The following is an 18,164-nucleotide window of genomic DNA, read 5'->3' on the forward strand; positions in this document are numbered from 1 at the left end:
GAAAAGTATGTTAAAGTGACCGAGCTGGGAAGACTCTAGACTCGAGATTGCTAGAAAAGTTGATAAATAAATTAGCTTAAAATAATAGCAAACCATAATATGAATACAGGGCCAGTAGATTATTCACGAGTTACTGACGAAGCAGAACTAGCACTCGAAAAATATTGCAACATCAAAAAATTAATTCAGTTAATTACGGGGATGACGTCAGAGATAAACAACGTCATAGCTAGATCGCGGGCGCAAGGTAAAAATTTGATCGAATCGAAAGATCGAGTGATTTTTAGCGTGTTTGTACTCTAACTAAAATCACCACGATTTCTATCTGGTAGGAAGATACTCCTGAACTTCATAACTGTGGACCTGTGCTTTGAAAGGTAAAGTTCATTTCTTCATTGCGTTAGACCGTTGTAGCAGAACTTACCTTAAGTGGGTATGTTATTCTGACAACAGTGCTAGGCCTCGAGTTGCCTGATCTGTGAGCTAGTTTATATTTACTACTTGTCAGTTACGAAAACCCTTATCTTTGTGTTCTTTAAATTCACCTGTTGACGGAAAAACCTGTGGACATAAGTTGTCTGTAGAAATGTTTTCGATCAAACGTTCGTGTAACTTTTGTTTAATCTTTTCACGTTATACTCATTATAATGCCTTAAGTTGTCGATGACTTGTTTTTACGTATTGTTCATGTATCAATTCGTTAATGATAAATGAATTTCATATAAATCTGATTTGTTGGAGAGGTCTATCAGCTCTGCTATGTCAGTGATACAGAAAAAGGGCTACATAAAATGAAAAAAAAAAAACAAAAAAAACAAAAACACAACTAAGCAATGGTTTAGCTATATAGCCACACGCTGAACTTAAGAGTTCCAAAATAATCTTTTGACAAATTATCAGTATTTTCCTGTTATCCTAAATTGATTAACATTTTAAAAGAATATTCTCTCACAGAAAGCAAGAATTAATTAACTTTGTTATTGGTTGCTATAATATATATAGTAAATGTTGAGGGCATTTTATCATGTTTATCATGGCATGATGGTACAAGATGAGGCAAGGAAAATTCTAAGCAAACTTTTTTGCGTGTTGAGCCTGTGTATGGGCATGTTGAAGAAAGTGGATGTCATACCAGTTGCTATTCATAAAACTTTGGTCTCTATTTAAAGAGATCGGTTTATGAATAATATCACATAATTTCAGACAAATATTGCCCAGTGCTATCTATATTAAATGTGTTAGATGCAGAAGATTTGAATATTCAAGTTGTCAGTCATATCAGTCAAAAGTCATCGAAAGAAAGATTTTGTGGAAATGCTTTTTTCTTCAGCTTGAGTATTGCACCTTTTTAAAACACAGATCACTTCAAAAGTGAATAATTATGTTTGTCAATTATGATGCAAAAAAGTTGTGGGTCATTTAAAAGCAATGACTGCGTTGAAAACTCAACAATTTTGTGAAGATGGTGTAACAAAATCATCATGGCATATTCAGTTGCCTATAGGGCATAGGGTAGTAAAAAGGAAAGTAAGGGCCTTTAGAAAACACAGTGAAGCTATTACATGCTAGATGGGGTAACCTGCCTTCATGGGGCACCCTGTCTACTTGCTTGGGACACCCTTCCAGTCTGGCAATATTTTAGTCACATGAACGTTTTGTGCTGGGTTATCCCAGCTAGCGGAGGTGAGAAGACTGCAAAAGCTATGTTAATGCCTTAACCTTAACTGCCTCTGGTGGCTACGCTCAATTAGTAGAGTGCAAAATAATAGCCCTAGACACTGAGAAGCGGCCACTAGCGGAATGAAAAATTTTTAAACGTGCCACCAAAATGTTTCTTTTTGTCTGCTGGCATCTTGGTTATTGTGCTTAACAGCTGCTCAGAGGACAGTCCACTGACTATCCCTCTTTGGTGAGTTGCTTGTAAAGGCAGGCTATGTTTTAACCCCCCTAGCTGGATGGGAGACACTCTTCCTCCATGTAAACAGGGCCTTACTGGGATAAGACTTTGGATAATGCTAAGCTATGTGGTGGGGTTAGAAAGGTGGCAGAGTAAATCTGTAAACAGCAAAAATAAACATGGAAGTGCAGTGTGGAGTTGTCCATGGGAGCTGCTGTGGCCCAGTGGTTAGTACATTAGACCACACTTTACTCTCATAATGCTTACTGCTGTATGCTTTGGAAATTCTAAGAGATAAGCTCTGTCACTGTGAGCCACAGTGATCCATAGGTGAAATTACTTGTCTGTAGTATGTGATGTAACGAGGTCAAATGGTAATTCAAACGGAGTGTAACTTTTTGATAACAGTAGAGATATGCACCGGCAGAAAAAGTGCAGTTGGTCAAATTTTAGTATGTCTTATCTTCTTTGTCTCTTTCATGTGGATCAATTTAGAACTATTCACCATGTCTGATGAAGATCGTATGAGATCAGAGATCCAAAGAATGCAGATGAGAGGAGATGAGCTGACTGACCAGGTAGATAAATGTAACATTATGATACCAAGACTTCTTGCTATCATAATTTATTATGTGACTGAGGAAATTACTTCATTGTGATTGGCAGAGAGTAGGTCAATTTGTCATTTGGTTAATTTTTAATTTGCACGGGTCACCCTCATTAAATAAAGTCTTTCACTTCACTTCACTTCGCACTGCTGTGCAAATTATTGTGCTCACTTTCTTGTTGCAGGGTGTTTTGTAATCCAGTTTGTCCTTTAATGTTTGCTTAAATTGCTTCATTGTAAACTTAATGTCTGAGGCATCTTTTCTTTCATCAGTCCCTGGAAAGTACACGTCGTATGTTACAGCTGGCCGAGGAGGTGAGTACAAAAAGTCTGCCAATAAAAAAATCATCGTCACACAATAATTAATGGGGAGAAGTGTTTGTAAATAGGGTATTGGACTTAGGGTCTTAAAGTGTTCCTTGTCTAAGCTTACCCAGTAGCTACTGGGGAATCTCTTACCATCAGGAATATAAATGGGTACTTGCAAATTTAATTGTCTAGAATACCTGTCAAAAATTTTTTGGGGAAACCTTAGGAAAGAAAATTTTTAAAACGTACTTAATGAAATGATACACTGTAGTTAGAGACTACTGTCAGTAATGAATTTAACTTTTTTTCAATCAAATTCAATTTGATTTCTAGAGTCAAGAAGTGGGAATTAAAACATTAGTGGCGCTGGATGAACAAGGTGAACAGTTAGACAGAGTGGAAGAAAACTTGGATCAGATCAATGTTGACATGAAGGAAGCAGAAAGGAATTTGACGGGACTTGAAAAGTGCTGTGGACTGTGTGTCTGCCCATGGAAAAGGTCTGTTTGAACATAATGATAAATATATAAATTATATGACTGGATGTATGAAAACCGTGTCATTACTTTGAACCAAATCACCCATATGCACTTTGCTTTCACGACTCCTTAGGGGTTAAAATCACTCCAAGCGATGAAAAGAAAAATAGCAAGAGAAGAGCAAGAAAAGGAAGATAAGAGGCTGCCATTCCTTTTAATTTTTATTTCGTCTACTTTGGAAAAAATGCTTGAGTAGGATGCAATTCCTTTAACACTGTTTTCATAAATATAGACATTTATGCATACAAGTACATATTTATATTAATCGGTGTTAAGCACACATTGGGTCAGTTGTAAAAAGCAGTGCAGCTCTAGGCACAGACTTCTACAGGGCGCATCAGCATTGTCCTTTAGGACAGAGCTCTGCCTACTTGATGTAGTATCAAGCTAAAATTCTTTCACCAGGCATTTTTGTTAGAGTTTGGAGGCTTAACTAAGCTAGGCTAAGCTGATGTTACATTCTCTATCACCCTACATGCTTACAAGTAAATGTTGCACAGTTTGATATATATAGCCCTTTGTACAATGTGGCATTTGTCTGTGTTTCATTTACATTACCACATAACAGAACAAAGAAAAATACCAAATTGTAAAGGTAAAGTCTGCACACAAACCAAGTGGCCCATCAGGTGGAAGCTTATCCCGGTTTCTGTAGTATGGAGTGACTAGGATTACATTTATTTCTACTCCCCCCCGGATGGGATGCCAGTCCATTGCAGGGTTACCCCCAGCATTAACTTTGCCAGTATCCATCTATACTTTTGGGTGGAGAGAGGCACTGCAAGAGCGAAGTGTCTTCCCCAACAACACAACACAAGGCCAGGGCTTGAACCCGGACTGCTTAATCTAGAAACGAGACAAAATTGAACCACGACATAAACACTCAGTAAAGAATACATGCAGCAAGTTTTATCAATGTGATCATCCACTAAAGTTTGTTTTACTGACATTTTTTCTCAGACGGAAAAATTTTGAAAAAAATGAAAAATACAAAAAAGCTTTCAAGAATAATGAAGACGGAGTTATTGCAACCCAGCCTGGTAAGTGGACACGAAATGCTAAAAATTGCCTTTTGTGATGAGGGAAAAAAAATTCTCAGCTGCAAGGAAAACTGCAAATTTAGGGGATGGCAACTGTAGGGCCATGTAGTAACTGAGGGCTCATGAATATTGTTTCTTGAAGATTTTACATGACTGTACATATCATTTGCCTGAAGGACAAGTAGTGTTTTAGTCCACAATAGAATTATTAAGAAAGTCCTTCAGGCTTGAACTTTCTTACAGAGCAAACACGAGAAAATATATTTTCTTCACATCCTGACATATACATTAGAAAGCCCTGTTCACAAGTTGAGGTACATGATAATGTGCTATTTTTTCATTTGCCTTTCCTTTGTTGTGTAGGTGTCAGGTACCAGCAAGATGGAAACCGCGGGGAAGCACCAAAAAGTGGTTACATACAGAAGTAAGTTCACATTTATATTACATTGACATAAAGTGACTTTACACCAGGGAGACAGGCCAGCATGAGATTACACCTGCACTCAGTGTGGGGGAAACTGTCACTCCCAAACCTGCCTGACCAGTTATTTTAATATTATTATTATCATTATCATTATCATTATCATTATCATTATCATTATCATTATCATTATCATTGCTTTGATGAACCACACGATGTTTTTGAAGTTCATTATTATTATTATTATTATTATTATTATTATTATTATTATTTACACCTTATTTAGTACTTTCCCTTTACATATGGGTTAACTATTGACCAAGCGTAAGGTCAAGATGGCTTGGTATCGGCCAAGTTCTTTTTTGTGTATGTTTATGGACTGAAACGGAGTTAAGGCCCACAAATACATTAAAAGAGAACAAAGCCTATTCCAGCCATTTTGACCGAACAAGCTTGGATTTGCAAAAAGAACATCATTATTGTACAGGAGACAGTGGGTAAGCCTGAGTGGGCAAGATAACACCATCTTGCCTGCTTGGGTAGCCAATAACATTGCTGGATTCAGTTCATCTTGCCGGCTCACAGAGCTAGCCATATAATAAAATTCATGAATAGTTACAATGTAAAATTACGTCATTTTACAGCTCCATGCCCAGTGATCAGGCCTTTGAACATAAACATGGCATTGTTATGATACAAACCTTGGTACTCGTCGATCATGCTGTTCATTTTGCTTTCATTTAGAAGCTAGGAACTACATGTACATTTCACTTCTAACTGTAAATGGTCCATGTTTGATATAGGTTTCAAAAATACAAATACATGTAGACTGATAAGAAACCTCACAGTCAGATGAGACAGTCACTTAACAGAGTTCACTGTGCAGAAACCTGTGTCATTTGCTGACCCAATGAAAACTTTTAGACTAGGAAATCAGATTCATGTTAGTGTGTTAATAGCTTCTAATTACATTTTGAAATGTTTTATAGGATAACAGGAGATGACAGAGAAGATGAAATGGATGAAAACCTTGGGTGGGTGTAGCAACAAAAGTTTTACTAGCCCAGTGATCATTAATGGTTTTTCTATTGCAATGCTTATTTCAGAATTTTATGATGTATATTGTGGTGTTTATCTTGATTGATGTGTCATTGATGTGGTTTTTACAGGCAAGTGTCTAACATTGTTGGAAATCTGAAATCAATGGCAATGGACATGGGAAATGAGATTGAAACACAGAATAGACAACTGGGTCGAATCAATGCAAAGGTAACGCCCATCATGTGACACGTTTTAGTCCTAAAATAGTACATCCCATCCAAGGGAAATACTTCTAGTTATTTCATGCTATGGAAACCAAAAAATAAGTGCCGGCCTGATGGGCCACTAGGCTTGAATTTAGATTTCACTGTTTTTTTTAGGAAACTGGGGTTCGCTGTTTACATCAATCTATATAAGACCCTTCAACTGGTTTCTTTTGTTTCTTTATTGCAGGCTGAGGCAAATGATCTCCGCATTCAACAGGCAAACACACGAGCCCGGGATATCTTAAGAAATTGCTGAATTGTATTGACTTCGTCAATATTGTACTAGTCTTACAAGCAATTGGCACTTGAGTATTATTAGCAATTAATAGATCCTCTGTGCTTGGTTTTGTTATAATTTCTCTCTGTGAGTATTACGTAGGTTGTGTCTTGTCTAAAATCAAAGCAAGCGTTCATCTTGTATCTTTGAATAGTTCGAGGATTGACGCAGTATTGTAATTGGAAAGAAGGACACCCTTTCATGCAAACCGTATTATTTTTTAAATCATTACCTGGTACACTGAACTATAGGCCTACACTTTGTAACAAATTCTTCTTTCTTTTTGCTTTACTGTTGGCAGTTTAAAGTGTTTGGATCTCTTTTTAATGCTCAGTGAAAGATTATAGTAACCGAGAGCAGCTATACATTTCTATTCTGGCCTTATGTGCAGACCGACACGATGGAAATTTATAATCGAAGACATATTGTTGAAGGAAAATGTACAAAATTTCTTAGTTATCATGATAAATCAGCAAATATCTTCCTGGCCACACTATTTTTCTTTGCTGTGAGCAAGGAGACAGAACTGGTGATAACGTTTAATTAGACAGCAGCAAGAACATTTTCTTGTAAATACAAATATGTAATGATGTCATGATAACAGTCTTGTAGTTCGCATTGTTATTTGAGATGAGAGGATTTAATTTTGTCAAAATAAAATTTCTACAGTAAAAAGTTCGTAAGCACAAGTACCAATTATAAGACCAGTTTTTTTTTTTAGCTCCTTACTTTTTGTGGATTCCCCGTTTCTTCTTCTAGGCGGATACACGCGCGATAACCCGTGTGTCACGCGCGTTTACCCGTGTGTCACACGCGGTTTTTTTCCTCAAAGGCTTTGACACCTTTTCAAGATTTTTTCCCCTTTTTTAGGTTTTCTCGTTCCCACGTGTCTTTTCCGCTTACTACACCTTAATTTTTAAAAGCGTCCTGTTTTTTTCTCATGGATTCTTTTTTCCTGTTTACTCGCGGATACACGCGCGTTAACTCGTGACATGCGTTTTTTTTTCTCCACGACGTTGATTTCAATAGCTCATTACGAACCTTTGTTTCTATGTCTATAAGCCCACTCAAACCCCCTATAAATTGTTTAAGCATAGGACTTATAACTGGAGTTGTAGGGTAACTAGAAATCTCATCGCTCCACCAGATCGATGGTGAAGACCATGCGATTTGGTCGAAATATTCCCAAACAAGTAGCTCATGAAGTTTTAAACCACACACACAAAGTTGAACAACATTTTAACTCATGAAATGAACAAGAAGCTTAAAACCGGAACTGACAGCTTGACCGCCAAGAAAAACCACATATATAGAAAGCGCGGACCTAAAGCTTCGTGCTACCTTTGGAAGAGAAGTCACGCGAGTTGTGTTTTTCAAGATCTATTCGAGCCAGTACAACCAGCAGAGCCCAACTTTCTAAACTGTACTGATTGTCACCTTACTTGGCATGACCATATTGACTACATATGTGGCAAAATTAGCAAAAATATAAATATAATGGTTAAGTTGAAACATTATGTATCAAAAGCAACACTTATCGGTGTGTATTATTCTCTTATTTATCCTTACCTTACCTATGCTTGTACACTTTGGGGAAATAATTATAACGCTCCATTGTCTCAAATCGTAAAATTACAAAACAAAGCGGTTCGTGTTATAAATGATGTTCCTTTAATGTAATCAATAACTCCACACTACTCATCCTCAGCCGCTTTCTGAAATTTCCTGATATTGTTAAACTGAACACGTGTATGCTTTTTTATGATTATTTCCACCATGATAAGTTTCCTAATTTACCTGTTTCATTAGTATCTGGACTACATAATTACAGTACCCGTAGTGCATCATCCAACCAAGTTGCAATACCTTCATTTCGAACTAATCTTAGGAGATTTTGCCCTAGTATTATTGGAAGTTTCTTTTGGAATAATATTCCGCAATCCATTAGAGACCATCTAAAAAAATGTTTAGAAAAGCACTTTTACGCTGGTACCTTGCTCAATACTAATGAAAAGATTATCTCTTTATAACTTTCTGAGCTATTTTGTCATTTTTCCTCTTCTTTTTTCTTTTTTCTTTTTCTTTTTATTAATAATCTCAAGTTATACATAACTTTAAGGGGCACAAAATTAGTTTATCTAGATGTGCCCCTCTCCTCTCCTTCCAATATACAATGTAATTCAATTTAAGTGATGTAATTTCTGTTTTATACGTTTTTTTTTTCTTCCTTACAATGCACTATCGGTTACTATTTACTTTCTTTACGTTATATTTACATATCTATGTATTAGCTAGGAATTGGAGGAATAAATAAATAAATAAAAATAAAATAAATAAGATCTTTTTCGCATTCGCAGTTGAAAAATACAGACGTCAATATATAGGCAAAATCGGTGACCCTCATCGGTGACCGAGTGCACAAGAAGGACTATGTAGTTTCCTGAACTTTTTCTCAAAATAAACCTGTACGTACGAGCGTCCTTCCTCAAAATTTCAGCAGTAAAATATTAGCTCTGGTTAGTATTATTCCTGCAAAACAATGTTAACACACGGTCTTGCAAATAGCTACAAATACCCAGTCTTTCAATAGTTCATTTTGGCTATTTATGGACGGACCATTATATTTTCAGAGGAGGGGGGAGGGGGAGGGGGCTGGGGCAATTTTCTAGGATCTGAAACCTTTTTCTCGTCTTAAGGTTGCGCAAGAATTTTTTTTTAACATCAAAAATCAAAATAATGATAGTAGAAAGTACTTGCTCGATTTTTTACCCCGTGGCTCCTTTTGCACGATTTTTTTTCGGCAGTTTTTGCCCTACAGGAATTTTTTTTGGTAATTGCCCAACCCTCCCAACCCCGTCAAAAAAATAATGGTCCGTCCCTTAGCCCTTAGCATGTTTCGCGAAACAAAAAACAGAGTTTCAACGCTTTCCATTTTTACTATCTTCTGTCTTTTCATTGTTTCGCCAAGCGCCAATCAAATGGCCTCTTTCAGGCGTTCAGTTAGTTTGGGCACTGGGAGCACACAATCTTGTTGAATAGGAAGAGAGTAAATAAAGGAATGAAAAGAATGAATAGTAAACCTTTGTGTCCTGGTCGCGTAAGAGATGACAACAGGAGACAAAGGTTTACTATTTATTCTTTTCATTCCTTTTTCACTCTCTTCCTACTCAACAAGGTTGTGTGTTCCCTGTGGTTTGGGCGAAGAAAACGGAGGATCGAAATAAAGGAAAGGCTTCCTGCTTCGCCCCTATTTTTCCGTGCGCGCTGCGCCCCAACTACCTGAACCCCTGGAAGAGGATGCCAATCAAAAAATTATATTATTTTTGTACCCAACACACCGGAGAGCCGTCGGATAAACTGGACCCTGCCTCTGGGTCGCGTGGGGGCTGACCAAAAACGCGCGAGCTTGGCGCTGGATTTGCATTTGGCCAATCGTCGACGTTTTTAGAAACAATCAGGAAAAACTAATTTATTCAAAATTTTCAGCAAGTGTGATGCAACTAGCGAGGGCAGCTATAAGGACGCAGAGCTTTACATGATGATTAGGAAAGTGTTTTAGTTAAACGTGAGTTAGAATGTTTGAGGAACTCGCACGCTCCGACGGATTAAAAAGTACCTTTCGCTTTGTCTGGAAATTGCTGTTTAAAAGAGGCAAGCTCGAGGTAAGGTAGCAAACGGAAATTATGACCTCAAATTATGACCCAAAGTTCAGTGTAAAACGAAAAGTTTAATATAGTAGCATGTGGATGGTTTCTCACCTTATACAGTACTGGGCCGGAAATGTAATCTCATATTCTTTGAGTTGTTTGTGTTTAGTTCTTTTGAGGCTGGGTTACTTGCTTTGGTGTAGAACTACTGTACAAAGAAAGATGGCGGCTGTACATTTTACCACAATGCCTTGCGTACTTGTAATCCATCAAGTATTTTCGCTCACGTGCGGTTGGTCTAAACGCGTTGTGTGACAAACATAAAAACAACAATTTTATGATTGATTGCAGTAAATTTATAAAAATCCTTCTTTCAACAGTTTGTGGATTATTCATGATGATGGAAAAAATTGCAAGGGATTGGCAAAAGCCTCCTTAAGTTGTGTTTTATTGCAGCAGGTGGGTAAGTCAGTTTCTTCTCTAGTATTTCATAAATTGAATGCCCATAGAGAAAAGGTAGAATTGTGGCGTGACAACCCAAATAAGACTTGAAAAGGAGAAGATATATTGGCTTTAACTTAATCACTTGAAAAACAACATTTCCAGTGTGTTTACATGAAGGAAATATTATTTTAATTTTATGCAGTCTACATAGCATTTCCAAATAAGTGATAACAATAATATTTACTTTGGCTTTAGATTCCTGTTTCAATCTCAAGTGCCTGCTACTAACCCCAGGGGAAAAGTTGACACTTGGCAGATTGAAAGTAGATACCCTGGAATCTACTGCAAGAAACAAACTTCTTTATTTCCTTGCAAATTCCCTGCAGTTTTTTGGGAGAAGGGGGAGTAGTTCATTACACCTGCAAGCATTTCATCCACATTAACTAAATTCTAACAAAGAAATCAACGCTTGAAGCGATATCAAGAAAAACAACTCTTGACACTGTAAAAATGAATTGAATTTCTCTGAATTTTGGATTCAAACTGTGCAAGATTACAGCAGGCACTTCATGGCCAATAAAGTAAGGCATACAATACAAGCCAAGTGGCCCATCAGGCTGGTTCTTATCTCTGGTTTCTGCGGTATGAAGCAACTAGGAGTATTTCTACTCCCCCCTGGATGGGATGCTAGTCCATCGCAGGGTTGCCCCCCAGCAGTAAGTTTGTTGTTACCCATCTACACCACTGGGTGGAGAGAGGCACTGTGAGAGAAAGATGTCCCCAGCCATGGTTTGAACTTGGTCTGTTTGATCCAGAGGCGAGCACACTATAACCATGGGGCCACTGCGCCTCCACACACGGTACTGGAGAAACCTGTAACTCCATATAAAACAAGTCCACCCTTTACATCCGGTACAACTTTATAAATCAATCTCCTACAGTCTTTTGTCAGCACTTGTAAAGCAAAGGTTATTTTCATTAATTACAATATATAAAGTTTTACCTGTACCTTTTTGTGTGTGTAGTTAGTCAGGTGAGAGAAATTTTGGACCGTGATTCTGTTCATTTGCTATTAGTCAGTGTAACACTGCAATCTCCAAGTAAGAAGGGATTGATTTCTTTTTCTTTTTCAAGCAGTTCTGGCTGACTGATTTCATTAACAATGGAACGATTAACTTGACAGGAAAGGACCTTACTGTATCATAGCAAATGGTGAGTGTGTCATTAAAGTTTTAGTTTTTTTTTAGTAAGTTGTATATCCCCTAGTATGGGCCTGTTTTTGTGTATGATCCCATCTGGTTGTCCTAACCAAGTTGATTTTCATTGGGGCAAGAGCCCAAGCAAGTCATCTGCCAAATTTATAAAAAAGGTAAACTAAGACTTGCCCATGGCAAGCAAAATTTGAGAGAAGGCCAAGCTTGAATTCAAGTTTTTGTCAAGTCCTGTGATTAAACATTTTTATGGAGACTCCAAGTCCCAAATTGTTCTGGCAAACTACATAATTGATATTTATTATAAACTTATCAAAGGGCGCAGAATGTGTGATCATAGGACCAATCTTTGTCCAACATTTGTGATTCCTTGATTTTTTTTTCTGTGTTTCTGATATTTTCAATACCAACTTGGCAAATACTGAAGAATGCTTTCATAAATTTGAATTGGTTTGGATTATTAAGTTTCCTATAAGTATCATACCAACTGTTAAAAATCAGCTACTGAATTATGCTATGATTACTGCAACACTTAAGTTCTTGAAGATTTCACATCAATTAAGTGATTTTTGGTGATTTCTTTTGTCAGTTTAAAGAGAATTTAGTGATCAAACCATGATTTTCAAATTGGCATGTCAAGAGGGTTCAAAATTCTCAAACAAGGTTTAAGTTAGGCTGTAGTATAGCTTTATTATATGGCTGTGTTCTGCAAGGACTGGGAGTTCACTACAAAATTGACAAATATGATTGGCTAAAATCAATATTGAATCAGTATTTTCCTATCTTTACTTTTGCCCTGAGAAAGTTGCAAACAAAAAGAGTGCAAAGTCATTTGGCTTGTTTCTGCTAAAAATACTAAATGGAAGAACCCAAAAGACAAAGAGCAAAAAGGTAATAAAACAAGCAAACTTTGGCTGGTAAATGTAGTTGAACTTGGGGAATAAAAACAACAGTTTCAAGAATATAAAATTGAGAAGTTTTTACATAGTCCGGAAGTACAAACTGTTCAGTATAAGACTAAGAGCTATTTAAATGCCTCTAAGAAATTTTGTTAGTCAATAAAAGAAGCTAGAGAATTTATAACATAGTGTCCTGTCAATGAGTTAGACCTTCTTCTCACCAAAGTTTTCATGTCAAGTCGCATGCAAAATGGGAGATTGAGTAGGCCATTTCCAATTTGCCTTTTGCCTCTGTATCAAAACGAGACTTCCTGGAAATGTGTTAATTCAGCCTACAGGTTCATTTTCATGTAAATCAAACTCATTTTCATCTGAAAGGTTTTGCACCAAGACTCGTTTTGAAAAAGAGACACAAGGTAACTCAGAAATGGCCTATTGAAGTTTTCTTGCTTGGCCATGCACAGTCTAATAATCATCTTATTAACTGAGCTTAGTCAGTCTGTATGAGAGAATATTGACCTCGGTTGTGACTCTGTCCTCACGACCTTTGTCGAGATTCTGCCAAACAGACCTCCTTCTCAGTTAATAATAACAAGATGCAATTTAGCTCAAAACCTCAAAATATGATTAATTTTTTTACAAACTGAAGTTAAATGCTAAGAATGGATGTTGTGTTATATACTAGTATTTTGGACACGAGAAGATTGCCAAAATAGCATGAATTCTAGTCAATAAAAATATTAACCATCACATGGGTTGTAATTTTACTAACTTAAAGCTGATTTCATGTTTCTTGTAACGAGGGGAATAATACACCTTAACCGTGTAACCTAAAACATTGTCTGTAGAAAATGCTTTGATTTACTCTATTTGTGGTTTTTTTCCTTCTAGATTCAAAGAGAAACATCAGAAAGCTCAGTGAAGTCACCAAAGAGCTAAGCAAGGCAAAGCAGATTGTTATAATAAAAGTGACTTTTGGCCGGAAATTATCCAGGATAAATGTCGGGTTTTTTTGTTGATTAAGAATTCGCGCTTTAAAAGCGAACGAGAAAAAATGTCGGAAAAAGTACTAAGTCTTTTCACAGAAATTTTGTCTGTGATTACAAAAATTTGATCTTTCAAAGCAACCGGGAAAAACGTCAAAAGAACACTAAGTCTTTTGGCGGGAAAATTGTTTCTTGGTTAACGATATTGCGCTTTTAAAAGGGACCAAAAAGATCGAAAAAAAAAACTAAGTCTTTTGGCGGGAAACTGTCCTTAGAAAAAAAAGTCTGCGCTTTTGAATGGAGTCTGGTTTTGAGTCAAAAATATACTAAGTCTTTTGGTGGGAAAAATCTTGCACTGTGCAACTGATTTCTCTCATCAAAAGTCAAAGTATATGTTTGATTTCTGGCTAGACTCTGTTCAAAAGTGCAGAATTTTTTGTCTTTTTGGCAACCCTACATAGTCAAAAAATAGTAAAAGAGATAGCCTACGTTCCGACTAGTTTCCAGTCCCCTTTTAAAAGCGCAATATTTTTTATTTCTATTGGAAAAGGAAAGACAAAAGAGAAATAAAGCAAACAATAGTTGTCAAATATTTTACAATAGTTGTCAAATATTTTATTGTTTTCTTTAATGTAATTTACAAGTTTAATTACGGTAAACTTGTTTACAACACTTATTGGTACATCAAGTTATTAAAGAAGTTGAAAAACGTCAAAGTCTGAAAATTATTTGTAGAAACTAATAAGATGACGAAACACCAACTCTTAAATATCTAAAATTATTACAAGGATTGTCAGAAATAAATATAATTCTGGCTAAGACTAACTGCGAAATGTCTTATTTTAAGAAACACAGTAATCGAAACTAAAACTACAGACGTGAAAAAATGTATTCAATTGGTACGAAAGATTCTTGTACTGAAATAAATTCAAACTGGCTCCTTGCGTTTTAACATAAGTTACAAGTAACCTTTGCTCTAGTTTTGAAAGTAAATTTGCCGGTTGACTTACTTAATGGCTTCTTTGCAAAAATATTTGCTGAAACTTCTAAACGCTTTGGATACAAATTAAATGCGGATCCATGCTTTAAATTGAAACCACACGAAAATTACTATTCATACGCTAGCTTTTAGCTGTCAAAATTTTCATGAAAAGCTTTTTATTGAAGTTTAGTGCATGTTGAGTTTGCCGTAATCAAACAGCGAAATCTGGCGACATGAACACACTTCCAACTGACTTCGCAGGAAACAAGCAAGCGAAAATTTCTTCCAAAGCAACTAATTACATGGTCACCATTTAGTTTTTTTTAAAAAAATCCATTTTATGAATCGAGAAAATACAATTTATACGCTTAAGTTTTCAAACTTGCCTGTTAAAAAGATTTTCTGTATTGTGCGTGTCCGAGTTTGACTGTAATCGAAGAATGAAACAACAAAATCTGGTGAAATTCAAGACAAAGTCCAGTGAATGCGCGAAACAACACGCAATTCAGAATTTGAGTGATCTGCTGAAAGATCCTGGCTGCAAATGGCGAGATCCGAGGCAATTACAGCTGACTGCGGTAAACAAGCAAATGACAATCTCCTCCAAGAAATTTGGTTTAGTCTGTGGTTTCAAAAACACGGATCCGCGTTTATTCAATCCTTTCGGAGTTTACGGTATAAATTCTCTTTCTTAATTCCTATACGTTCCTTTAGCTTAAGTTGGGAGATTTTAGCGATACATCAAGACTACAGTTAGAAGCAGACTTTCGACACTTTTCTGCTTGACAGTGTCCTAATATTTGCGAGGAAAATTGACTGTCGACGTATCTAAACTATTGTCCTTTACCTAACGAAACATCAAGATCAGAATGATATATAACCTCCTTCATGTCAGCAGGCATCAGGCGTCCATAAGAGTCCAAGACATGCAGGTCATGAAAATCCACCAATGAGAGTCCATCAGAATACGCAGCAGGGAGTTACTAAGGGAATACAAGCAAAAGAAAGGTCAACACTTCTGCAACTAAATACATATTCCACCGAACAAATTGTAAAATATATAAAATATAAAGGTCGACGTCTGAACTCAAAATCTCCGGCAAGGAAAGAAATCCACGGTGATTTATCACAAGTGTTTTTGTTGTGGCAAAGCAATTTGCATTTTGTTTGCATTGTGGTAGAAAGTATTTATGATCAGAATTTCATGTTCACCGTGCCGTCATACAAGACTAAAACGCCAGGGGTCAATTCAATAAACAAATCACATTTGTAGTTTTCACACGTGTAATTTACACGTGTAAAGTCCGGCTTGTAAATACAAGGATTCAATAAAAGTATTTTCAACACTGAAATTTACACGTGTATCGCGAGTCAGGGTACAAGTGTAAATTACAATTTTAGTCTTATAATTGTAAAATCCGCTTGAATGCACGTGTATTTTTTACAAATGCAAATTTTAATATCTCTGCTGCCCTTTCAAAATCTGCGGGCCTATTTAAAATTCCAAAAGGAGGAGAAATCACGTTGCTAATAATTAATTTGCATTATAATGACAAATCAACTTAATGGCTGCAGCTAGTGCGACCTTTTGAAGGTCATTCAAGGTCACCCAACTGTACATGGGAGGATAAGGAGACTGTGTTCTCCGTCAGCGAAAGCATTTGCTTATATTTGTTGTTAATTAATACTGTGATGAGGGCCAGCGAAGAATAAAATTCCGTTTGATAAGTTAATTATCTGTCCTTAAGAAATGCGTTGCCTCGAAGTCTTCTTAAGAAAAAACGTACTCCCATAAGAAACCTTTGTTTAGAATTTGACTGTGAAAATCTCAGTAATGTTTTTGTAGCAAAAGAGGTTTTCAAAATCCCGCAATGCAATCTCTAAAAGATGTATCCTTTCAGAGCAAAAAGAGCTTTTGATTCTCGGATGGTCTTACGTGGTCTTGGCAAATATCTGGTTGTCTCCTTCAAGCACACGTGTTTTCAGATGTAACTGGTTGCTAAAGATTGTTTCAGTAAGTTGGCACAGAAGAAGTTTGCTGCTATGTGCGTGCACGGCGATTCGAGGAAGTTTCCGACAATTTCAACTGACTACTGAAGCCATATTAAGAAAACATCTACAAATTGTCATGAGGCCGATAGGTGAAGAGAGAAAGAAAACATCTTCAACTTTGATAATGTGATGTCCTACCAAATTCTCAGGACTGACCCTAAGAGAAATGTTTGACAGTCTGTAAGGAGAATGCAAGTTTTGAGCTCGTGACGGAAAGATGTGACTGAAAGATGTGACCGAAAGGTTCAAGTTAACTGAAGTATTCGTGTCATGGATCGCACCACTGGGATCTGCGTCCGTTTGATCGTCATTTCTCAGCCCTGAAAAAGGATAAAGTTAGTTGAAATAGTTACACGAGATATTTGCGACTGTTTTCAGGATACCAAAGCATTCGGCCTTCTCTAATAAAGTTCGCCTTGCTGATAATAAAACGTACTTTGAACTTCTCATTTCGTTGTGTTGAAACATCACTGTTGCGCACAAAGTAGTCCTTTGAAAGTTTTCTATCACAAAAGGTAACTCAGTATCGGTCGAATGAAGTCAGTCAAAAGTTCTAAGCGTCGACATTCATTACTGACTGGACAAGGTTTCACTAACATTTGAAGAGTGCTAATTCTGCTAATTGTCCCAAATGTTTGCCACTGACTATTCACTAGAAAACGCTCGAAGAAGAAAAAGGTTAAGTTTATACTTCTACAAATTACATTGCTATTTGCAGTTCTTACTTTGGCAAGACGTGATAACCGTCTAATTTGACGCAAGTCCTTGCAAGGTTTGCTTGAAGTAAATTCTTGTTGCAGGTGTTGGTGTTTCGTAACGGCTCCAAACAAAAGGACGTTCCAAAATGAAAGCTTGTTACTTGTTCCTAGAAGAAGTTAAATTTCCGCTTGTTAAATTCTAGAACATGAAGGCAGATGAACGACCGAGGAACTCCACGCGGCAAATGTTTCAACGATGTATAATTTGCGATTTAAATTTGCACACGTCTTGCGATCACGCACCGCATGGCTAATTAATGTAATCATTTGATTGGTTCGTGATCTCATTTTAGTCCGTGCCGGATATTTAAATTTCCTTTGTATACGAAGGAATAAGAGGTATATAGTTTTATTTTTTGGAACATGTGCAAAATTGATGCAGCTCGTGTTCTGGTCACAAAGCAAAGGAAAATAAAAAGCTTATAATTACGGATGCTTGAAGCTCATTTTTGCTCATAAAAATAAGTAGAAGCTTAAAAAGTTCATTGTGCTGATATGGAGTGTATGGGTGCGGTTTTTGGTCTTATTTTTGTGATAACTGTTTAAAGTCTGAAATTTTTAAAATTTTCTGTTTCAATAAAAGGTAAAAAAGGGATTGAAAATTGAAGTTTCTATGGATAGAGTTGATTGGCAATAATAGTTATTAATATAAAATGACTGGTAAAAGTTGTTAAAAGAGGTAACGCCCGTAAACAAACGCAGAAGCTTGTTCACTTGGCCACGTGCTCCAAATCGGAAAAAAGGGGGAAATTTCTGTAAAAATACAACGAGGAAGGTATTTGCTACTT

General features: G+C 36.6%; 1 protein-coding gene and 1 long non-coding RNA gene across 3 annotated transcripts; both read left to right on the forward strand.

The window, feature by feature from the left end:
• The first annotated feature begins 221 nt into the window (after window positions 1-221).
• On the forward strand, window positions 222-7,072 carry LOC110069127 (synaptosomal-associated protein 25-like). Its single transcript, XM_020776594.2, has 9 exons — window positions 222-377; window positions 2,393-2,475; window positions 2,778-2,819; window positions 3,147-3,313; window positions 4,313-4,392; window positions 4,756-4,816; window positions 5,803-5,847; window positions 5,983-6,082; window positions 6,308-7,072. Exons 2-9 carry the CDS (start codon window positions 2,404-2,406, stop codon window positions 6,374-6,376), a joined length of 636 nt encoding a protein of 211 aa, XP_020632253.1. The 5' UTR covers window positions 222-377; window positions 2,393-2,403; the 3' UTR covers window positions 6,377-7,072.
• Window positions 7,073-9,878: 2,806 nt separating this feature from the next.
• On the forward strand, window positions 9,879-14,300 carry LOC149113093 (uncharacterized). 2 transcript variants are annotated; one of them, XR_016206670.1, is made up of 4 exons: window positions 9,879-10,059; window positions 10,425-10,507; window positions 11,626-11,700; window positions 13,490-14,300. It is a non-coding gene; the product is annotated as an uncharacterized LOC149113093 (long non-coding RNA). The 2 variants fall into 2 exon arrangements; XR_016206669.1 differs by having other exon boundaries at window positions 10,425-10,503.
• Window positions 14,301-18,164: the final 3,864 nt, after the last annotated feature.

Source organism: Orbicella faveolata, unplaced genomic scaffold (genome assembly GCF_042242905.1).
Source record: "Orbicella faveolata isolate gen_17 unplaced genomic scaffold, um_ofav_v1 contig_15, whole genome shotgun sequence".
NCBI lineage: Eukaryota > Metazoa > Cnidaria > Anthozoa > Scleractinia > Merulinidae > Orbicella > Orbicella faveolata.